The sequence below is a fragment of the Bos indicus genome, chromosome 22 (genome assembly GCF_029378745.1).
Source record: "Bos indicus isolate NIAB-ARS_2022 breed Sahiwal x Tharparkar chromosome 22, NIAB-ARS_B.indTharparkar_mat_pri_1.0, whole genome shotgun sequence".
Lineage (NCBI taxonomy): Eukaryota > Metazoa > Chordata > Mammalia > Artiodactyla > Bovidae > Bos > Bos indicus.
In genome coordinates, this window is record NC_091781.1 from 48,122,181 (window position 1) to 48,146,933 (window position 24,753).

Here is a 24,753-nt window from a genome sequence, read left to right on the forward strand (position 1 = left end):
CTAAAGTGATACTTTCAGAAGGAAATTTATAGTTCTGACTGCTTCTGTTCAGAAAGAAAAGCAGCTGAAAGTTATTGAACTAACAAGCATCCAAGATAAGTAAATAATAAGAAAAACAGAGATGTTAGATAAAAGATGGTAAAGCCAAGGACAGGAGATAATTCTTTAGAAAGGAAATCTCTAATGGAAAAGATCAGTGAAGTCAAAAATTTTCCTGTTACAGCTCTTAATAAAATATGTAAATCTATAGCAAGATTATAAAGAAATAGAAGGCACAAATAAAAAAATATTAGGGGAAAAAGAGAGCATATAGAGCATGTAAAGACAGCATAATGCAAATACATTTGAATGTTTAGATAAAATTGACAAATTCCTAGAAACTGATAAATGCCTGAAAACTGATTCAGGAATAAAAAGACTGATTAGTCATATCACCATTAAAGATATTAAATTGCTAATTAGAGATACTCCTGCATTGAAAACACCAAGCCATACATTCAAGGAACAGAATTATATAATAAACTCCTGCAGTGAGTAAGAAAAGAACTCTGCAATTTATTCTTTGAATCTGATATAAAACCAAAACCATACAAAATATAACCACACTGTATCTAGTAGTATCTGCAGTCTGCATAAGCACACTGTATCTAGCAGTATGTGTAATATACAATAACACAGTTGGGTTTATTTCAGGAATACTAGGTTCAGTTCAGTTCAGTCGCTCAGTCGTGTCCGACCCTTTGCAACCCCATGAATCGCAGCACGCCAGGCCTCCCTGTCCATCACCAACTCCTGGAGTTCACTTAAACCCATGTCCATCAAGTCAGTAATGCCATCCAGCCATCTCATGCTCTGTCGTCCCCTTTTCCTCCTGCCCCCAATCCCTCCCAGCATCAGAGTCTTTTTCCAATGAGTCAACTCTTCGCATGAGGTGGCCAGTATCTGTAATACACAATAACACAGTTGGGTTTATTTCAGGAATACTAGGTTAGTTCAGCATAAAAGATAAAAGAATTATTTACTGTATTAGTAGATTAAAGGAGCAAAACCATGATGTTTGCTCGACAAATGCATTTGATTAAACTACAAGTCTCATTCATGATAAAAGCTAAGCATACTAGGAATAGAAGGGGACTTTCCTAACCTGATAAATGGCATCTCCACTTTCAGTGGAGAATCATTTGTAGTATTCTCCTTACCATAAGAAACAAAGTTTAAAATGTTCTTACTTCTTGTTCAAAGTACTAGCCAGCAAACAGTGATAACAGTGATGCTGTAAGGATCAGAAGAGAAGGGTTTGTAAGGATTGCAATCAATAAGAATACTTTTTGAGTTTTTTATTTAAAAGACTACAGATAAATTACTAGAATAAGAATAATAAAATGCTAATGTAAATTATTATACAAAAGTTAACTTCATTTCCAGAATCAACCATAAAAAGAAAATGTAATTTTTTAAAAAGATATAGTTTACAGTAACAGCAAAATATATTCCTAAATTTAAATTCAATAAAACATGTGCAAGAGCTTTATGAAAAGATGAGAGGTAGTGGAGTCAGGAAAGACTGCATAGTTTCCAATTTCTGTCTTTGCTTCTAGCTCCTTGACTCTTAAATCTAAAACCCTTCTTGACTACTTTACAGGCCAGCTGACCTTGGGCAGGTCATCAACCTCTCATGTCTAGTTTTCTCCTTTGGAAAAGAAGTGACCATACCTGTTCTGTATGGTGATGTTAGGATTACCTGAGAATGGTGCTTATCAAGCTCTTAATATGTAACTAAGTACTGAATAAGTGATTCTCATACTTGCCTGGGAGACATAGTGATTTTGGTTATACTGATCCATCAAGAAATAATGTAAATCAGGTGCTTATACACTGTTTAAGAGTTCAGAGAAATGAACAGTATATTTTGTATTTCTGTTAAAGTGATTGCATGTTTTGTTTTGGTGTTTCTATGATTAGCTTCTACCTAAAAGTTTTCTCAATAAAGGAAAACATCTTTCCTAAGGTCTACTACAGGTAAATCTCTTTGACTTTGCCTCACTTTAAATCAAATTTGTCAATGCCAGCCCCCAGCTACCTTTATCCTAAGCTATATGCTGTCGCTTTAGTTCTGAGATCCGAGAATAACTGTTTGCTCCTTTTCTTGTCCAAGCACACATAAGCAAGGATCTCCAAAGATGGCAGAGAAACTATTTTGTAACCTTTTAAAGACAGACAGACAGGGCTTCCCTTGGATAAAGAATCTGCCTTCTATAGAGGAGACTTACAGGAGACTTGGAGGAGACAGGGGTTCAATGTCTCCTGATCTTCCTGGGCCAGGAAGATCCCCTGGAGAAGGAAATGGCACCCCACTAAAGTATTCTTGCCTGGAAAATTCCTGTGAACAGAGGAGCCTGGCAGGCTGTGGTCTGTGGGATCACAAGAGTCACAAGAGTCCTACAGGACTGAGCAACTAAATTACAACAACCAAGACGGTATGACTTTTACTATGTAACATTCTGTTTCTATGTAACATTTCTCTTAAGTAAGCATACACTTTTACTGCTGCTGCTGCTAAGTCGCTTCAGTCGCATCCCACTCTGTGTGACCCCATAGATGGCAGCCCACCAGGCTCCCCTGTCCCTGGGATTCTCCAGGCAAGAACACTGGAGTGGGTTGCCATTTCTTTCTCCAATGCATGAAAGTGAAAAGTGAAAGTGAAGTCTATCTACTAAGCATTACTAACAGCATCTTTAATGAAGGCTAGAGACTATTCTTTTAAAATAAGTATTCTCAAACATAGACAGCATAATCTGGAAGGTTGTTTAAAGCTTTAAAAATGTTTTTTTTTTATTCCCTTTATAAATATCTTTTATATCTTTGTAGCTGCGCGATATGAAGAAGGAGAATCTGAAGCAGAGAGCATTACTTCATTTATGGATGTTTCAAATCCTTTTTATCAGCTTTATGACACAGTTCGGAGCTGTCGGAATAACCAAGGCCAGCTAATAGCTGAACCTTTTTTCCATTTGCCTTCAAAGAAAAAATATCCTGATTATTATCAGCAAATTAAAACACCCATATCACTGCAACAGATCAGGTAATACATCATTTATATTACTCAGTATACATTTATTTTCTTGTGATTGAGCCTGTGCATATATCCTTCATTTCTAAAATGGATAAGGGTATAAAAATGTTTTTCATATGTCTAGAGTATGCTTAAGTATCACACCAATGTAAACATGAGAAATAAATTTGATTAACTACAAAGTACATTCTTTGTATTACAGTAGTGTCAAGAGACAAATAAACAGAAGTATCCCAGCTAGTCATTTGTGTGTCAGATTATGGATTATAAAAAAAAATTATGTAGCTCAGAATTTAACTGTTCATTTTCTTATAACTGCAAAAATTTCTCTTTCTATTCCTTTTATTGATATTTTTATCACAACAATTTACCTGCATTTAAAATTTTGTATCTTGGTTTCCCTTTTGAAGGGTCAGCTCTTAGGACATCTAATCTACTTCCTTTCCAAGGATGCATGCTGAGCCAGTCGTGCCCCATAGGAGCTGGACCACCTTTCACTGTGCTCTTCATCAGAGCAGCAGGGAAATCTTGAGCAGTGCTGAGCAGTAGCACTTTCTGTGATGATGAAATGTTACTTTATCTGTACTGTCTCTGGTAGCCACTCGACATGTGACTGTCGAAAACTTGAAATGTGGCATAATGAAACTAGATTTCAAGTTTTACTTTATTTTGCTTTAAACAGACATGTGTGACCACTGTATTGCACAGCACAATCCGAGGAAGATGTGTTAGCAGAAGGAATATAGTTGAGGAATATCATCAAAAGCCAAAAAAAAAAGGAAGGGTGGGGAGGAGCTCGACAACATGGCTGCATAGACCATCTTCGTTGTGCTGGGGCTTGTCATCCCCATGCTTTATTTCCTGTTCTACCCTTTCCTTCCCACTCCCATCCTTGATTAATATCAGACTGATAAATATCTGCAGATTTGTTGTAGATTGTCATCTGTTAATACTAGTTTAGGTTCTCTATTGTTCTTTGTGGGTATTGAGAATATCCAGCACGTTATCCTTGAAGTTAGCATAAATAAGCCCAAGGCTGTAATTTAAACTCTTGTTGCTAGCCACAGGTAGTGAGAGCTGAGTATGTGCTTAGTTGTTGTTGTTGTTGTTGTTGTTTTTGCTTCATCCCAGAGGATCAAATGTTCTATTATAACATTCTTATCTCTGTAAGCACTACATGGAATCTATATATGATTTTAGTAAATTTTAAGTAAAACTTTACATGTGTAGTGAATGATGTGTCATTCTAAGAGCAAAGTGTGGAGTCTACATTAATTCTGTGAAGCTGTACACATAATGTGGTTCTTTACCTAATATTGTTTTTGTGACTTTGATGGATAGCAGATAAGTGCTTCAGTCAAGCTTTAAAAGTCTGTCCTGTCTAAATCTATATAGCGTTAGGGCAGACTGTGATGCTTCACTTTGTACCAGGTGTACAGGGACTTGCGATAGCCTTAGTGTTGGTAATAGCCTAAATGCCTGAGACAGCTGTTAGAATTCTTAAGACTTAAAGTACGTGAAAACCTCAGTATTAAGCCATTGGATTAATTACAATTGTTTGTGTTGGAGGAAGAGTAGCAAAAGGACTCTTAACATTAATCTGCCTCTCATTTACCATCTTAAGACTGCTCTTCAGGGAATTCCCTAGTGGTCCAGTGGTTAGGACTGGGCACTTTCACTGTGAGGCCAGGTTCAATTCATAGTTGGGGAACTAAGATCTCGCAAGCAGCACAGCACAGAACCGCGCCCCCCGTCCCCCGCCCCCCCACAAAAAAGGGACTGCTCTTCATTTCCCTTATGCAACTCCCCTGGAGTTTAATGTTTCTTATTCTACATGTTCCTTCGTGTGGTTGCCAGTACTTTCTCTTTTCTTTAACTCTCATCAAGAGGAATGACCTCTTATTTTCTGAAATGTGTAGATCACCATGATTCTTCATTACAGTAGCTTGAAACCTCCCTGATTTTTATCTCTTCCTAGGGTTTGCATGTAAGGGCTTCCCTGGTGCTGCTGCTAAGTCGCGTCAGTCATGTCTGACTTTGTGCGACCCCACAGACGGCAGCCCAACAGGCTCCTCTGTCCCTGGGATTCTCCAGGCAAGAATACGGGAGTGGGTTGCCATTTCCTTCTCCATTGCATGAAAGTGAAAGTGAAGTTGCTCAGTCGTGTCCAGCTCTTAGCGACCCCATGGACTGCAGCCCACCAGGCTCCTCCGTCCATGGGATTCTCCAGGCAAGAGTACTGGAGTGGGGTGCCATTGCTTCCCTGGTGGCTCAGTGCTAAAAAATCCACCTATGAATGCAGCAGACAGCAGGTTCTATCCCTGAGTTGGCAAGATTCCCCTGGAGGAGGAAGTGGCAATCAGCTCTAGTATTCTTGCCTGGGAAATCCCATGGACAGAGAAGCCTGCTGGGGTTCTCAAGTCCATGGGGTTGCAAAGAGTCAGACACAACTTAGCGACTGAACAACAACAGGGTTTTCATGTAGCCAATACCAGGATTTTACCTTAGGAGTTTTGCTAACATGTTTGCTTTGTAGTTGACCACCTTACTAGGTTCTCTTATTGCTGCTTGTCGTGTTTGATTCTTTTGGGTTTTCAGTTAAATTATCATGTTGTCTAAATATAGTGGTGCTTTTGCTCCTTCACTTTATTTGGAAATTGTTACTTCCAGGCCTCTAGTCAGTATCACTGGTAAACTACCTTGTAATATTTGTCAAGATTTTTGCACTGAACTTTCAGGAAAGGTGTTTCTGCATATTCAAAATGGAAGGTTCTAGCCTTGTGTTTGTCTTTCACAGAACAAAGCTAAAAAACCAAGAATATGAAACTTTAGATCATTTGGAGTGTGATCTGAATTTAATGTTTGAAAATGCCAAACGCTATAATGTTCCCAACTCGGCCATCTACAAGCGAGTTCTGAAACTGCAGCAAGTCATGCAGGTATAATTTCCTGGTTTTGCTAAGTTTTTGTATGTATAATTGAGTGTGTTAAGATATGTGATTTTCCTCCAGCAGTGTCATATCATTCATTTTAGCCACACATACTGATTTTTTTTTTTTTGAATATTTTTTTAAGAGCTTTCAGGACTATGCAGAGTAGAAATAATAGTTTAGACTGGGTTAGCTTTGTGAGTGGAAGAAGCAGGGATTTGTCCCTGGGGAGTAATTTTAGGGTTATGAGGATGATTCCCCCTAATCACAGATGATATTCTGCGTTCAGATTTTATTTATTTGGTTCTAGACTCTGTCTCTGTTGAGGTAGTGTTGGTTCTAGGAGAAGGGTCATCTTTAGGCTAATTCATCATTGTACAGTGTCCATGAGTTGACTGAATTATTTCTAAGAGCACACCTTGGAGGGCATCTGAGGCCATGGGTCATCTCAGTGTTTTGAGAAAAAAGGGCATAGATATGAAATACAAATTGTGTCTACCTGTCAGTTTTGGTAGAATCTTCCTGGAAAGAGAATCTCAGAGCAAGGAACAACAAAAGCACTTTTATATCACCTGTAGAATCTCCATTTTTGTATGGTCAGCTCTGTGATCCATGTTGAGGATTTAAATATTTTGTTTTCAGAACTCTGTGTATATTCCCTAAGTCTGCTGTCATTGGACTTTAGCTGTCTCTGGCAGAAGGTCTTTAAAAATGCATGTATTGAAAAGTAGATCTTATTTCACCTCTCACTTTAAGCCTTCTTCTTAGTCACACTGTTGCTTAAGGCAAGGGTGCTAAAGGCTAGCTTTGACTTGGCTTTACTGAAATACGGCCACCAGAGCAGGATGCCCCGATAGCTTGTCTCAGTGCTTTGAACGAGTTGGTGTCCTTCGGAGTCTTAAATTCAGTTTAGCTAGAGTTGATTCCTCAACTCTCTGGATCCATTTTTTTTTAACCTATTTTTCTGTCATGCAAACTTTTGTTAAATTGGGTTATTGAAAATGTTTAATGACTTCTTTTTGATTTTGAGTATTCTACGTGTGGTTGTATCTTTCTGCTTGAATCTGATGTGGCTAGCTCTTTAATATTCATATATTCTAGAAGTGGTCAGCAGAATGAGCTCGACTCCTGGGGTCTCTTCTGTTTTAGGCAAAGAAGAAAGAGCTTGCTAGGAGAGACGACATTGAGGATGGAGACAGCATGATTTCTTCAGCCACCTCTGATACTGGTAGTGCCAAAAGAAAAAGGTATATATTCTTCATATAACTGGAGACATTGTCTCAGTTTGTTTTGTTTCAGATTTAAGTGCAGAAAATTGTTTCTGTAAGCTTTCAAGTATGAATTATAAAATTTAAATACTTTATAACATTTAAAAATTCATTTGTTAATTGCATGATTAGTGTTTCCTTGGTAACATCTTGTTTTTAGATAACATATTTAAAAATAATTACTTATATGGCCTGGTGAAACCTGTTATTCTTTTTGCTGTCCAGGTTATTTTGTTTTAATGTGGCATTGTAAGAAGCCCTTTAAATCTAGGTAATTTCTATGTGGCGATTTAAAAAGAAAAATCAGTCATTATTCTTACCCCTTTGTTTTCTCTTGTTAATCTGATCTTTATTTGCTATTTTAAGGATGTCATATAAAGCACCAAGTTACAACTTCTTGTAGTTCATAACAGGTTAAGCTAGATATTTGTTTTTCTTTTCTTTCTAATCTTTCTCTGAACTTCCCTAACCCTTCCTTTTTCTCATGGGTTTTATGGAAGGGGACCTTACTGTGAGATTCTGAAGCTGGAGTCCTATAAAGAAATCTTGCAAGACCATCTCTTTAGTCTGCGCCTCCCACATGGAGTTTCTCTGACTTGATCTTTGTGGAACACCGTATTCTTCCTGAGCCTTAACTGTCTCACCATCTTTGTGATAGCAGGGAGGAAACCTTAAACAAAGAATAAGTTCATCACTAATAGCAGGGCCTGACAGATTGAAAATTGAATGAAGTCATTAGTAACTATTAATGCAGTTCTGTTCATATATTGTAGATCCACTGACACCAGAGAATTTTTTAAAAATGGTTTAGAAAAGGGAAGCTATCTTGTCTTTCCCTGTAAATAGCATTTGGGAAGTGTTTTTTAGCAATGAAAATAACTTTGCTATGCTATGCCAAGGTAACTAAATTGATTGGTGTGCCCTGAGGTGTGAGTCTCCTCCATTACTGGAGTAATGGAGTCTACTCCATTACTATGAATTTCATCCTTCCAAGTTCTTAATTCCTTGTTATACCAGGGACAATGGAGGAAAAATGTGAGACCAGATCAGAGACATCAAATCAAGAACATCTTTGAGTGTAATTATATTACTACTACAGCATCACCTGTGTTTTCCAGATCAGTCACCAATCAAAGATAAAAACTTCTCAGGCAAAAGAAGGTAATGGAGGCAAAAGTGATGGTACAATTAGTGCCAACACTGAATGACAAGAGAGATCTTAAACTAGTTGAGTGTTAAGAAAACAGTTCCAGGGAAGCATTAGCCCAGGCCAGATCTTTAAAAAATCTCTATGGCTTGTACTTTGTGGGACAACCCAAGTAGATGAAATGAAAGTTATTACTCTAATTAAAACTTCCCATAAAAAAAAAAGCTAAGCATTATGTTCTTAAAATAATAAGATCCCACTTTAGAGAAAAAGGCTTTTCATGCACAGGTTTTCTAGGAAGTATTTTGTTTAATGAAGTGAAAAATACAAGTAAGAGAAGAGCAAATATAAATCATAGCTAAAGCAGTAAAAGAACACATTTGGGTTTGAAATATAGGCATGAGCATACACGAGGAGGCTGAGAGAAGCAAGTCCTTTACTTTGGACTGTGACAAAGGAAATACCTAACAGCCTTTTAGAAGGTAGCTATGTTGAGAGGCTTTGGTAATAAGAAAGGGACTCCTCCAGAACTCAGGTAAACATGACAGCCTAGTAGGATAAGTTAAGCATATCCAGAGAAGGCAGGGCCAAGTTTTCCAAATACTACTTGACTTGACTCTGAAGTATTGAATACGGTTCTGTCTTTGCCTTATTTTTTTCGTATCAAAGATTATGAAAAAAATTACTGCGGGTATGTTCTCTTCATTCTGGGAATACCTTCTCCCCAACGCCTCTACCCTAAAGTCCACCTTCTGTCTTCCATGTTGAAATGTTCCAGGTATTCTTAAAACCTTTTATCCTTTGGATTAAATGATCCTCTTTTTTCTCAACCATATTTGGTTTATACATGACCTCCAATGTTGCTTGTTTTGTTTCTCTTCACATGTAATGTTTGTTTCTGCTTTCCCAGGAGCACTCTTGACAGTGAGATGTTGGGTCTCAGGAGGCTCTCCAGGTGTGCAGTCCTTTTTTATGCATAAACATGTTTTTTTAAAGTGTAACTTCTGTGGCATGGTCAGCACTGATTAGGTGAAAAGTGCAGTCTTAAGCATGTGAAATAATGGTTTTTATTTGGATGCCAGTTTATCTTATGAATAAAGAAAACAGTATAGTTTAGGAGTATAGTTAGTAAAATTAACTGAGAATTAGCCTAGATATAGTCAGGACCCTTACTTTGTCGCCAGCTTTGCCCGGGGCAGCAAGCGCCTGCACCAGTCATTGAGGCTGTGCTTCTGCAGCAGAGGTAGAGAGGCTGAGACTTTGGTGGCATTGGTTGTGTCCAGGGGCTGGCGGGTACGGATTTCTTTTCAGGAATGTCTCTTATAGACTGGGGATGGTGGAGGGATCAGAATCAGTGTTGATAATCCAAGTGATACCAGTCTGTGATGGTGCCAGTGCATTGGGTTAGTGCTTCTTGAGCATGAATACATTTCTTTAGTCTCTGGTCTTGTTTGTGTTTTATTTCTTTAAAGCCATCCATTCTTTTGCATGTTACTTATGATTTTAAAAACAGCCCTTCGGTTGCCATATGTAGTCCTAGTAATCATCTTATGGTGCCTTTATTTTTGCCTCTGCCATCTGGCATTCATGGAGTGTCAGTTGCTTGCAGAACACCATACTGTCCTCTTACAGGTCATAAAGGAAAAGTTGAGTCATCCTCTCTACCTTCCAGGAATTTACTGACCGGGAAATGAGGCAGGTTTAAACAAAACCGTGTGATGCTCACAGTTGTATAGTTGTATGGAAGTGTGTGATTGCCCAAGTAGCTTTCGGAAATGTGATTTCCCTATTATGCTTTTCTTTGAAAGTTAGATGTTTGAAGTTATCTACATTTGCTACCATACGTAGTCCACTCTATACAATTACTGTATTAGTATCTTCTTCCTACTGTTTTCCTTAAGAAAAGTTTTCTTAATTGGTAAATTTAAGAAAAAGACCATGGATTGGTATTTCTTTTACATGACTCATAGTATGTGGCACTTGGTTCTGAGTAGAAGAAGAAACAGAAGTGTGGAGTACTGTTGTAACCCCATACTCTGGACCCTGACTGCCTGGTTTCAAATCCCAGTTCTTATTAGCTCTGTGATTTGAACCTCATCACAGTTTCCTCATCTGAAAAAAGAGTTGATGACAAAAACCTACATAGGATTTCTGTGAGGACCTGATTGCTTAATATGCCTGAAACCACAGAACTGGGCCTGAATACTCACTGAATGTAGCTCTGATTATTTTCTGGAGGTATTTCCTGTTGACATCAAGACATGATAGATTTCATTTTGTTTTTAGTCAGATGTTATTAGACTGGGAAAGTCATTAAGATGAATAAAAAGATTTTGCTCCTTGAAGATGAAATATTAAAGCCTTGTAAAAGAAGGAACCTTTGGGTTTACTTAACTTCACAGCAGGCACTATTAGAAATCTAGGGCCAGGGAGGTAGAGGCCAGGAGACCTTGAAGCCTGTGAGCTGGGTTGACTATGATTAGAGGCCCTTGGTAAGGGCTGGCTTTTTGTCATTTACTTGTATGATAAAAGCAGCCTGGTGACTATCGCTGATTCAAGTCTCAGTTCTGATTACAGCCTTAGGTATTCACTTAAGTCTCCAAGCCTCTGTGTCTACATCTCCAAAATTGGGGTAATAATTGTACTTGGTTCTTAGAGTTTGAGGATTAAATGATAAGTGCTTAGCACAGTCCCTGGCATGTGGTAGAAGAGTTATCTGTAACTGTAAATAGAATCTTGTGTGTATATTAAATACAAACATGTACTAAATAATAGCTTCATAGTAAAAATGATGATAAGATTTAAGAAAGTGGTCAGCCACAAACTATGAAGGTTAGGACTAACACCATGGCATGAAAAAGGGAAGATCAGATCTCGAAGGGCTGTGAAGGTCCACTAGGACTTGGTGATAAACTAAGAGAAGCAAAAAGTGACATTGATTCCAATGTTTTAGGCTGAGTTTGGGGGTCAAAAGGATGGTAAGGTGGTGGTCTTGGAAAATCAGGGATTTAGAGTGAAGCCTCTACTAACTCATGATCTTTTTGCAAGTTAGAAAAAGTACCCACTTCTCAAGACACTTAACGTTCATTTATTGGAAAATTGCTGTAATATAATGACTTTGTTAGCACAAGACCATAGTGCTAACAAGACCATAAACTTCTAAAATTGTATGTTTAATATAATAGCATTTGTGATCTGAATGGACATCCTCTTCAGTATGACACCCTTAAGTGCATAATGACAACCCTGGTTTGGAACTCTCTTAAGGTTTTTTTAACCTAAGTATGTTCAGAGGTCCAGATTAAAAAAGAATGAGTGTGCTAGTTACCAGGTCTGGGATTTAATTATGCACCTTTCCCAAAATAGGGAAGAGTGAACTGTTTACAGCTAATAGTCTGAGGGAGGAAAGAAGTAGGACGAATAGAGGGGTTCTGAGATGAATTAAAAATCAAGGGGCCGTGGCATTTGAGAACAGTAAACAGGAAGCATCAGATAGGGTGATACGGTCGCTGTCTTTTTGTAATGTAGAGTTTATGTCATTTCAAAAGTGTTTGAAGTTACTTTCAGAAGTGTGAACATAATAAGATTCAGCATCATATTGGAAAAGGATAAAGCAAATATACCAGCCACTCAAGCTAATACAGTTAGGAAGAATATGAAGTTTAGCTCTGAGTTTTTTCTGGCAGTTAGATTGAAAGTAATAGGCCAGTGGTTCTTGGTTTCAAAGGCAATATAAGGATCTGGAAAAATGTAAACAAAATAACAAAGCTGGATTAGTTCAGAGAAGATTGTGTGACCCTAAGAACAAAAATTTTGCTTGCCTTTGAGGCTGGAAACCAGTTACACATCACTCTCTTAAAGTGAATCATACAACTGGAGTTGTATGCTTATTAGTAAGGCATACCATTAGTGTTAAAAGTCCTAAAACAGTAAATGTCAACTATTAGAGCAGTTATCAAATTCTGTGATATCAAATCCAAGTTCTGAGGTTTTTTCTTTAGAGGCTTCTTGAAGGCTAAGGACATCCAGTCTCTGCCCACTTGTGCGGAGCTCTGCGATGCTGGAGCTTTGTCCTGCCTTCCCCTTCCATTATTCACTTGCTGAAGTCCTGAACTGACAGAGTTGGTCCCCTCTCATCATCATCTGGGGATGCCTGTTTGGAGAAATAGTTAGCATTAGATGAAACTTCACCTAGATCGCTGTCATCAAACAATCACTTACTTGACATAGACACCAAAATACTGAGTGGGGATATGACAGGAATGATTCCAGAGCCACCAGTGGAAATGAGCAGTCCCGAGTGAAGACACGGATGACAAGGATGCTCCCAGCTCTAGGCAATGGCCTTTGTGTCTCCTAACTGGATCACTTTCAGGTTGCCTTGTGCTCTGTGATGTTAGGAAGATGGGCGTTTTTGAGACTTTTAAAATCTTTACATAGAGGATTTATTTATTTTCTCATCTGTTATCCTTTATTTGAGTTTTCTTTCTTTTTTTTTTTTTTAAAAGCATATTGAACCTCATGGAGAAAATATCTGGCCTTTGTCTTCTTTATGACCCAGAAGTAGATTGAGTGGCCAGAGGACTGGAATAGGAGAGCCATTTGGCCACATAGTTTGCTTCAGTAATGAACTCCCTTCCATGTGTAAGATAGGGACTGGATAGGAAATATTTACCTCCAAATGCGACACTGTGCCCTTTTAATAAGTGTTGAATAGAAAGTAAGTCATGGGTTATTTATTTTTATTACCTACCTCAGAGACTGATGGTTTGCAAGTTCAGGTCTGGCCAGTCTTAGATATCTGTGTCCTGAGGTCATATAAACAGTGGGCCAGAAATCATATTGGAAGATCATCTCTTCTAATCATTCATTCATTCCAATAATTCTAATAATTCATTGGACATCTCACCTTGGGCAAGTCATTTAACTTCTCTGAGCCAGTTTCCTCAATAATTAGGAGGCTAGCCCATATGTTCTCTTACGCCTTTTTGTAACTCAGGTTCTAATCTGTAGCCCCTTGTACTTTGTCCTATATTACTAGGACATCTGTTTCCTAGCATAACATCTCACTGGGGGAATTTGGACAAGACAGGGATTCATACTCAAGGATGAAAATTTACTCGGGAGCTTAGGTGAACCACAGACCATTTATTCTTTAAGCAAGGCTGGGATTGTGGAATAATGAGGGAGGGAGAAGGAACTGACCATGATAGGAGAAATGCCTGAGACATTTGTACACACTATAGAGATACTAGTCTGTCAGACAGCATCCCTTTTTTTCTGGTAACCAGGAAATACAGGTGTTCAGGAGTGATTGTCTTAGGAGATGGAACACTTCTCTTTGTGTGTGTGTGTGTGTGTGTGTTTAAGGGAGAACTGTTAGTAACAGTAGGGAATCAGCAGTTTTATTCCACTTTAGCTCTGTTCTTCAAAAAATTGATAATAGAATTTCATTTTCTTTGGTGTTAGATAATACTTTTTTCAAGCATTGCATTTCATAAATATTCTAAACAGGTTTGTCTGGTGTTCTTAGGTACTCCTGCCAGAGTCACTGTGTTTTAACTATTTTGGAAAATTTCCTAATATTTGCTTATAGCTTCCAGCATGTTTACTGTGTTTGTGCCATATATAATAAATAAATTATAATCATTATGAAGCACCTATCCACAAGATTAATTTGTTTTATTTCATATTCATTCTTCTATCAAGAAAACTACACCCGTTCTCATTTTTCCCCTTTCTCACTTCCAACAGTAAAAAGAACATAAGAAAGCAGCGAATGAAAATCTTATTCAATGTTGTTCTCGAAGCTCGTGAGCCAGGCTCAGGCAGAAGACTTTGTGATCTATTTATGGTTAAACCATCCAAAAAGGACTATCCTGATTATTATAAAATCATCTTGGAGCCAATGGACTTGAAAATAATTGAGCATAACATCCGCAATGACAAATATGCGGGGGAGGAGGGAATGATAGAGGACATGAAGCTGATGTTCCGGAATGCCAGGCACTACAACGAGGAGGGCTCCCAGGTAAGGGCACGTGGGGATCCTGACAGACGCCCAACTGCAATGATTCTTCTCAATGACTAGCTTAATATTTTGTCTTTCCTTAATTGTTTAAAATTAGAGGCAGGACATTGTAAAGGTTAAAACTTTATACCCTGTACAGTTACCCCTCATTGCCTTGTGGGAGGGGATTGGTTCCAGGGCTTCCCGGACCCCTGCAGCACCAAAATCCATAGAGTCTCAAGTCTCTTGTTTGAAATGTCATTACAGTTGACTGTCTGAATCCACGGATTCCATGGATTCAAACTGTCAGCTATAATCTGACATCTTAGATTTGAGTCCTATCTTGCTAATCCCTGTGTAAGTAACTCATCTTTTCTGAGCCTCATGTGTAAAATGGGGTTAATAATAGTACTTGCATTAAGGTTGTTGTGGGATTAGAATGAGCTCATGTTGACAGAAAATGTTACATAGCGCCTGGTATTCAAACACTCAAATGAAAGCCAAGGACATGAAAATCTTTCATCATTATTGTTACTGCTATCCTCAGTTGCCATACTGCTCTAGGGATAGTCCATAAAATGATATAATTAGATAAATAGAATGGGAAAGACTAGAGATCTCTTCAAGAAAATGAGAGATACCAAGGGAATATTTTGTGCAAGGATGGGCACAATAAAAGACGATGTAGACCTAACAGAAGCAGAAGATATTAAGAAGAGATGGCAAGAATACACAGAAGAACTGTACAAAAGAGGTCTTCATGACCCAGATAACCACGATGGTGTGATCACTCACCTAGAGCCAGACATCCTGGAGTGTGAAGTCAAGTGGGCCTTAGGAAGCATCACTACAAACAAAGATAATGGAGGTGATGGAATTCCAATTGAGCTATTTCAAATCCTAAAAGATAATGCTATTAAAAGTGCTACACTCCATATGCCAGCAAATTTGGAAACTCAGCAGTGGCCATAGGACTGGAAAAGGTCAGTTTTCATTCCAATCCCAAAGAAAGGCAATCCCAAAGAATGTTCAGACTACCACACAATTGCACTCATCTCACACGCTTGCAAAGTAATGCTCAAAATTCTCCAAGCCAGGCTTCAATAGTACATGAACCGAGAACTTCCAGATACTCAAGCTGGATTTAGAAAAGGCAGAGGAACCAGAGATCAAATTGCCTACATCCATTGGATTATAGAAAAAGCAAGAGAATTCCAGAAAAACATCTTCTGCTTCATTGACTACACTGAAGCCTTTCACTGTGTGGATCACAATAGACTGGAAAATTCCTAAAGAGATGGGAATACCAGACCGCCTTAGCTGCCTCCTGAGAAACCTGTATTCAGGTCAAAAGCAACAGTTAGAACCAAACATGGAACAACAGACTGGTTCCATATTGGGAAAGGAGTGCATCAAGGCTGTATATTGTCACCTTTTATAATAACTTATGTTCAGAGTACATCATGTGAAATGTTGGGCTGGATGAAGCAGAAGCTAGAATCCAGATTGCCAGGAGAAATATTAGTAACCTCAGATGTGTAGATGATTACCACCCTTACGGCAGAAAGTGAAAAGGAACCAAAGAGCCTCTAGATAAAGGTGAAAGAAGAGAGTGAAAAAACTGGCTTAAAACTCACCATTCAAAAAACGAAGATCCTGGCATCTGGTCCCCTCACTTCATGGCAGATAGATGGGGAAACAATGGAAACAGTGGCAGACTTTATTTTCTTGGGCTCCAAAATCACTGCAGGTGGTGACTGCAGCCGTGAAATTGAAAGATGCTTGCTCCTTGGAAGAAAAGCTATGACCAACCTATACAGCATATTAAAAAGCAGACACATTACTTTGCTGACAAAGGTCTGTATAGTCAAAGCTGTGATTTTTCTAGTAGTCATGTAAAAATGTGAGAATTGGACCATAAAGAAAGCTGAGTGCCAAAGAATTGATGCTTTTGAACTGTGGTGTTGGAGAAGACTCTTGAGAGTCCCTTGGATGTGAAGAGATCAAACCAATCAATCCTAAAAGAAATCAATCCTAGGCATTCATTGGAAGGACTGATGCTGAAGCTGAAGCTGCAGTACTTTGGCCACCTGATGGGAAGAACTGACTCATTAGAAAAGACCCTAGTGATGGGAAAGATTGAAGGCAGGAGGAAAAGGGGACGACAGAGGATGAGATGGTTGGATGGCATCACCAACTCAATGGACATGAGTTTGAGCAAACTCTGGGAGATGGTGAAAGACAGGGAAACCTGGTGTGCTGCAGTCCATGGGGTCACTAAAGAGTTGGACACAAATAAGCACCTGAAAAACAACAAGAGTAATCTAAATATTAGGATATTTTCAATAATACACCTTTATATAATTGATTTTGTTAGGAAGCATCTTGATTTTCAGTTCTTCATCAGTAAAGCTATGATATAGTCTTCCTTTCATATATTTTCTACTCAGTATCTGTTATCTACTTTATTTTTTATTAATAAATTGAAGTATAAGTGACATGCGTTTCAGGGGTACAACATAGTGATTGAATATTTGTATATATTAGAAAATGATCACATTAAGTCTAGTTAACATCCATCACCATATGCAGTTAACAATTTTTTTCTTGTGATGAGAACTTGTAAGATCTACTGTCTTGGCTGCTGCTAAGTCGCTTCAGTCGTGTCCCAACTCTGTGCGACCCCATAGACGGCAGCCCACTAGGCTCCCCCGTTCCTGGGATTCTCCAGGCAAGAACACTGGAGTGGGTTGCCATTTCCTTCTCCAATGCATGAAAGTGAAAAGTGAAAGTGAAGTCCCTCAGTCGTGTCCGACTCTTAGCAACCCCATGGACTGCAACCCAACAGGCCCCTCCGTCCATGGGACTTTCCAGGCAAGAGTACTGGAGTGGGGTGCCATTGCCTTCTCGGAAGATCTACTGTCTTAGCATCTTGCAAATATACAGTACGGTGTTACTAAGTATGGCTGCCATGCTGAACATTGCGTCCCCATGGCTTACTTACTTTATAACTGGAGTTTGTGCCTTTTGACCCCTTTACTCATCTTGCCTGTCCTCTGGCAGCCACCAGTCTATTCTCTGTATCTATGAGCTTGAGATTTTTGGGGGGCCGAGGAATGGTATTTTAGTTTCCTTAGAGGTGAGATCATATAGTATTTGTATTTCTCTGTCTCACCTTATTTCATTTAGCATAATGCCTTTAGGATTTGTCTTTCATCTTGTCGCAAATGGCAGGATTTCATTCTTTTTATGGCTGAATGATATTCCTGTCTGTGACATTTTCTTTATCCAGTCACTCTTTCGTGAACACTTAGGTTGTTTCCGTATCTTGGCCATTGTAAACATGCTGCAGTGAACATGGTTTGGGGGTCCATAGATCCTTTCTGAGTTTTCTCTGTCTACTCTAAGTTTCCCAGAAATGAAAGTACATTTTCAAATCATTTATATTTCCATTCTTATGTTATTGCATTTGAATATAAAATAAAGTAGGTGCTGAGGATGCTTGTAATCAGAGAAGTGGTTCTCTTCTGTGATAGGGGTTTATACTGTCCTCAGTGTCATTGGGTAATGTGCCACTTGTCTGCCACCAGTGGAGAAAAAAGCCACCCTTAGGAGAGGTTGCCAAAGAAGAGAGGTCATTTATTCCCTCAGTCCCTCTGCTCTGGTGGTATTCAGGGAGGAGAGCCTTTGGACTGGGGTGGGAGGAGGCAACTGTGGGGGCCAAGCCATTGGGTGAGTAACTTTGTCCATGGCTATATATTATCACCCTTGGCTCAGTCTTCAGAGAGAGAGAGAGAGAGAGAGAGAGAGAGACTAAGCAGAGATTATTGCTTTTCACAAATCAGATTCCAGGCTATGAATGCACACTGATATTAAATCTCTTTTAATAATATTTGAGATGTTTTTCTCCAGCTATCATGTATTTTTACTTTCCATTGAGCTCAGTCTGCTACCTAGAGGGTCCAGTGTAAGAGAGATTTATGAAGAAACAGCACATGTAAATATGTTTCAGAACTTCTGCAGAAACTTGTAGTGATTCTACTACAGTAGTTCTCAAACTTCAGCTGGCATGGGTGCACGTTAGAAATACTGGAAAGCTTTAAACAATGAACCAAGACCCACCCCACAGAGATGTGATTTGTTGCTCTGTTGTGGTCTCAGGCTTTATTTCTTTAGTTCTCAACTGTCCTAACCTGTGTTTTAAAACTTCTTTATGGATACATATTATACTTTAATAGAAAGCTTCTTAGAAAATAATTTTAATTATATTTGTAATTGAATATAGGTGTACAACGATGCACACATCCTGGAGAAGTTACTCAAGGATAAAAGGAAAGAGCTGGGCCCACTGCCTGATGATGATGACATGGCATCTCCCAAACTCAAGCTGAGTAAGGCAGCCTCACACTTCGTGGTTCAGTTCAGTCTGTCAAGTATGGGTTGGTTGGTTTAGTTGCTAAGTTGTGTCTGACTGTTGTGACCCCATGGACTGTAGCCTGCCAGGCTCCTCTGTCCATGAGATTCTCCACGCAAGAATACTGGAGTGGGTTGCTGTTTCCTGATTTACTGAAATATTTCATTAATTGGTGAATATAATTGAATTTGCACTCCAGCACAGAGTTTCTTGGTTTCTCTCAAGTACTCTCTTCTGTATTTTAAGTAAACATAAAAGCGCATGAGGAATAGAAGAATATTACGTCAAAAGGTTTTGTTTACTTTTTTTGAATGCGGTGGACATTTTATAAATGTTAAATAGTGAGAATAGATACTTTTTCTACATGTGATGCCTGGAAAAAGTATAGGAGCAGGTTTTAATTTTCTTCCTGTTTTTCGGTCTGTTTGCTAAGTTACTGGAATTAAAAGTGAGTCCCTCCTAGACAGAATTTGAGAGGTTAGAGATGTCTAGTTACTGTACTGTAAGTTAACTCAGCTGTCTGTTGAGTGTGGGCTGTGAATGGTTGTTATGTTAAAAACCGTGAGAGGGACTTCACTGGCAGTCTATTGGTTAGGACTTTGCCTTCCAGTGCAGGGGTTAGGGTTTGATCCTGGTTGAAGAGCTGGGACCCCCAAGCAGCCAAAAAAAACAAAAACAAAAAAAAACCCCATAAAACAGAAGTAGTATTGCAACAAATTCTGTAAAAGCTTTAAAGATGGTCCACATCCAAAAAAAAGCAAACTGTAAAGAGAAGAAAGAAAGCAAAAATAATTAGTACCATTGGGCTAAAGAACAGGTGTCTGCCTTATTTAAAATATATAAATAAATACCAAGCAAATGATGGTGGTGTCAAATATTCTTTAGAGCCGTATTTGCTAAAATGGAAAGAACAAACTTTAATTTCTTTACATGGAATGACTAAACTGAATTTGCAGTAGTTTGGGGTATGATTTATTGCTTAAGTGATCATTCCTTTTTGTTAAGCTACTTATTTATTTTTTCATGTAATTATAAAAGCATACAGAAATGAAAACCTTCTAATTTTTCACTTGCAAGAATGAAAGTCTCCTAATTTATAGGGACATAATATCTTTTAAAACTAAAATTAACTATATAAGTTAAGAAACTAATGACAGATACTTTAATAGTAACTGTATTAGTTACTGTTTAGTTAATAGTAAATATAGAACTAAATATATATAAATGCATGTATATATATTTTTTAAAGTTCAGGGAGAGGAGATTTTACCGTGCAATGTTAATTTTCTTTTCATTTCTCAATGTTATATTATGAAAAACTCAAGGCAATGGCACCCCACTCCAGTACTGTTGCCCGGAAAATCCCATGGATGGAGGAGCCTGGTAGGCTGCAGTCCATGGGGTCGCTAAGAGTCAGACACGACTGAGCGACTTCACTTTCACTTTCCACTTTCATGCATTGGAGAAGGAAATGGCAACCCACTCCAGTGTTCTTGCCTGGAGAATCCCAGGGACGGAGAAGCCATGCAGTCCATGTCGTCGCACAGAGTTGGACATGACTGAAGCGACTTAGCGCCAGCAGCATACACAGATGTAAAGAATAGTACAATGAATCACTCTCTATACCTATTACTCAGCATTTATCAAGATTGTACCATACTTACTTCCTGTATTCCCTTTTGCCCTTCTTTTTTCTTTATTCTGAATTATAAGACACATCCAGTCATGTCATTTTATTTCTACATAGTTCAGTATGCATCTTTAAAATATGCAGATAGTTTCTTAAATAATCATGACATCATTGTCACACATTACAAAATTAGGAATTTCTTGGTTTCCTCTAATACCTGATAAATTTTCAAATTTTACTGATTGTCTCACAAATATATTTTTACAATTGGTTTCTTCCAGGCAGGATCTAGTTAAGTTCTGTGTATTGCATTTGATTGTTTTACTTAAACTCATAATTCAGAGCAGTCCTCCTCCTTTTTTTCATCCTCCTGCTGTTGACTCTAGAAACCTGGTCACTTCCTTGTACAGTCCTCCTTAGGATATCAGTTAACTTTTTCCTTATTTCTTTCAAATGGACATTAACTTCAATGGCTTGATTAGATGCAGTTTCAACTTGTTGAGTAAGGTCCACATGTTGCATTTGATTGATAGTTCTCTTAGTCTGTGAGTTCTCCATCTTTTCCTTTTTGTCTTGCAGTTTGTTGAAGAAATTGGGTTTGTACTGTAGTTTCCCACAGTCTAGGTTTTGGTAATTGTATCCCTTTGCTGCAGTATTCACGTGTTCCTTTGTATTTCCTATAAATTGGTAGTTGATCAGACCTAGATTTTAAATTTGATTCTCCCCTCACTTTGGCACAGAAACTGACGTAAGAGGTAATATAGTCTTCCGTCAGGTGGCATGTAATATCTGGTTGTTTCTTTAAATTATGGTAATAGCTATTGATGCTTGCTACATAAATTGATTGAAGAGATGTAAAGTAGTACTAGTTTAATTTTATCACTGCTTGTTCGGTTACTAACTGGAATACTTCTATGTAGAAAAGCTGCCTCATCCGTATTTGGTTACCCAGTGGATGGTTTTTTTGTTTGTATGTATTGTTTTGGTTTTTGAAAGGATAAAAGCTAGATTTCCCTTTTCATTTACCAGTTTTCAAAGTAATGAAATACAGACAAGATAATGCATTGGCTTACTAAAATCCTGCAATATCTACCCCATTGTTTGTTTTTATCATTAAGGACTACTAGATGTAAACATATTCCTGAGTTTTAACCCATTGCAATTATGGTTCTTGTTGATATTTAATGTTGTCCCAGGTTGGCTGCTGTGGTCTTTTGAGCTGGCCATAGTAAGAAGTCGTTGATAGACTCTTACTGTCTAGCGTCTCAAGATACAGCAAACTGATCTTGTGTAGACTAGGAATCAACCATTTGCAAAAGAGCTAATAACATTAGTTTTTGAAATCAGTATTCTAAAAATATAGTCAGAATTATTTCGGGGTATACTGCAACTAGGTTGGTCACTGTTTCTAGAATTTTCAGTGGACAGAGCTAAGAAATTTTGTATTTTATATTTAAAGAGAAAATGCACCATAAATTCATATCGATCCTCTCAATTGAGATTCCAGGCACAAAGTTTTTATTCATTGTCCTCTGTTTTAATGTCTTTATCTCTTTTTTTTCCTTGATGAAAATCTCAGTTCTCAAGGATACCATAGGAGATGGAATTAGACTGTCACAAAACTGCTCATTTCCTTTATTCTGCCTTATTTACAACTATCTCAACATAACAGTACTTTCTCTTCCGCCAAAAATATGAGTACTGAAAATAGTTTGTTTTTCTAGTTCTTTCTTTGTTGATGGGATATATTTCACTAGAAAAATGCTAATTACTGTGTTTTATACATCACTTGAAATAATTCCTTCCTTGGGTTATGCTACCAACTTTATACAAATTTAGGTTCATTTATTTTATTTTATTCATTTAACATTAAGTCTTTTTCTTTAGGTAGGAAGAGTGGTATTTCTCCTAAAAAATCAAAATACATGACTCCAATGCAGCAGAAACTAAATGAAGTCTATGAAGCTGTAAAGAACTATACTGATAAGAGGGGTCGCCGCCTCAGTGCCATATTTCTGAGGCTTCCCTCCAGATCCGAGCTGCCTGACTACTATTTGACCATTAAAAAGCCCATGGACATGGAAAAAATTCGAAGTCACATGATGGCCAACAAATACCAAGATATAGACTCCATGGTTGAGGACTTCGTCATGATGTTTAACAATGCCTGTACATACAATGAGCCCGAGTCTTTGATCTACAAAGATGCCCTTGTCCTACACAAAGTGCTGCTTGAAACTCGGAGAGACTTAGAAGGAGATGAGGACTCGCATGTCCCAAATGTAACCTTGCTGATTCAGGAGCTTATCCATAATCTTTTTGTGTCAGTCATGAGTCATCAGGATGATGAAGGAAGATGCTACAGTGATTCCTTAGCAGAAATTCCTGCTGTGGATCCCAGCTTTCCAAACAAACCTCCTCTTACTTTTGACATAATTAGGAAGAATGTTGAAAATAACCGCTACCGACGGCTTGATTTATTTCAAGAGCATATGTTTGAAGTATTGGAGAGGGCAAGAAGGATGAATCGGTATGTTTTCAAAGTCATTTCTTTTTGAGAAGGTGTGACACAGAAGGTGTAAAATAGAGGAAAGAATTTGCTTTGATGTGCTATTTCAGCGTACAGTTGGTGGCGTGCTATTTTGAATTTTAATTAGAATGTATAGAGAGTAAGAATGTTCTGGGGGAGAGAAGACACACTACTGAATTGGGTCAATGAGGGGAAGAAATGAGAGACAAAATTGAGGATATGTTGAAAGGATAAACTTAAAATACAGCCTTTCATAGAACATGTATTTTAAAAGGATGGAATGCTTTTAATTAGAAATAATAATAGGATTTTCTTTTCAAGTTTGAGTTCAGTGCAAGTGTGCTTTAAGTAAAGTAGCTCTAAAATATTGATCTGAGCTTACACTGATTTAAATTTGATTGCCATTTCAGACTCCTCAAAGGGCTTCTTTTTAGTTTCAGATTTGTCACTTTTAAGTTCATTCTGCAGACATTAAATGTTATAAAAAGAAGAGGCAGTCAAATTTAAATTTCCGTCAAACTTAAATCCCCTTCTAATTTTGATCTGTGCTGTATATTTGCCACACAAAAATAGCATATACTCAGCTGTGGAAATAGTTTCAGTTCTGCAATCATGGTGGGTCTTCTCGGTGCTCTTGGGATCACTTGGGGAGAATAAAAGAGTTAAGAATACACACCCTACCTTCCTAGAGCTTATTATCTGTTATGCTGATTGCTAGACCTTTAGTCAGTGGGCATGGGGTAATTCCAGCCAGGGACTCTATGAAGCCTGGGTTTGCTCTGGATCTTGAAAGAAAAGTGAAAAGTAATATTTGCTGTTCCTATTGAGCGCTTGCCCTTTCTAAAGTACCATGTAGACGATCTCTAACCCTTACTGTAGCCATCATAGGTAAGGGATAATCTTCCAATTTGTATATGAAGACGTGCACGACAGAGAGAAGTAACTTGCCATAGTCACACAACTAGTAAATGCGGCGACTCATCTTGTTCCTCACTGCAGGGAGCTGCTGCTGAGCCAGTCACCAGGCGGCCAGTCAAGCAGTATAGCCAGGGATGGTAAGACTTGAGCTCTGTGCTCTGAGAGCTTAAAGTCTGACAGTTGGAAAAGCACCTGTGCTTAGGGAGCAATCGTTCCCAGCATGAGATAACATTTAAGGACTTGGTATTTAGTAAGATGGTGGAGTAATAAACTTCTTTAGGGTTCTAAAGAGCATGAGATGTCAGGGAAGAATGGGGAAATGGGTGGGATTCACATCAGGTAAGTGGTGTGAGTAAAGGCATAAGATTAGGAAATGAATACGGTGTGTTCACAGGATAGGTAGAGTTAGGGTCAGGTTGGAGAGGCCTCTGAGAGACATGTTTAAGATATGGTCCTTATTCTTCAACAGTGAAGAAATAAAGCCGGAAGGGGAGTGCATCTTGCAGTCAGAATCTGCATTCATTTATTTCTTAGTTTTCATTTATCCTAAAAATATTTATTAAATGGCTACCAGTTACGAGCATGTTCTGGATACATGGAATATACCAGTGGACAAAACAGACAAACCCTTCCCTCATGGAGTTTAGAGTTCTATTCTTGTTCTCAGTTTACTTAAATAGTCCTTAAATCTAAAGTCACTCCTCTTCTCCCTACCCCATACCCTACCCCCATTACTTCGTGGGCTTAGTTCTATGAATGCGTCTTCCACAATACATTTGTCTCTTAGATTATTATTAGGCTTCCCTCGTGGCTCATATGGTAAAGAGTCTGCC

At 38.3% G+C, this 24,753-nt stretch overlaps 1 protein-coding gene across 39 annotated transcripts in view; it reads left to right on the top strand.

The window, feature by feature from the left end:
- The window catches only part of PBRM1 (polybromo 1), a 108,718-nt gene that overhangs the window by 40,017 nt on the left and 43,948 nt on the right, over positions 1–24,753 (top strand). For 21 of the 39 annotated variants that reach the window (XM_070776530.1, XM_070776533.1, XM_070776519.1 and 18 more), the window contains 7 exons: positions 2,869–3,082; positions 5,871–6,012; positions 7,153–7,250; positions 9,329–9,373; positions 14,173–14,449; positions 18,714–18,819; positions 22,360–23,002. In XM_070776530.1, coding sequence (XP_070632631.1) covers positions 2,869–3,082; positions 5,871–6,012; positions 7,153–7,250; positions 9,329–9,373; positions 14,173–14,449; positions 18,714–18,819; positions 22,360–23,002 — 1,525 coding nt within the window. The remainder of the gene's footprint in view (positions 1–2,868; positions 3,083–5,870; positions 6,013–7,152; positions 7,251–9,328; positions 9,374–14,172; positions 14,450–18,713; positions 18,820–22,359; positions 23,003–24,753) is intronic. The other 18 variants (XM_070776527.1, XM_070776541.1, XM_070776551.1 and 15 more) reach the window with 1 other exon arrangement.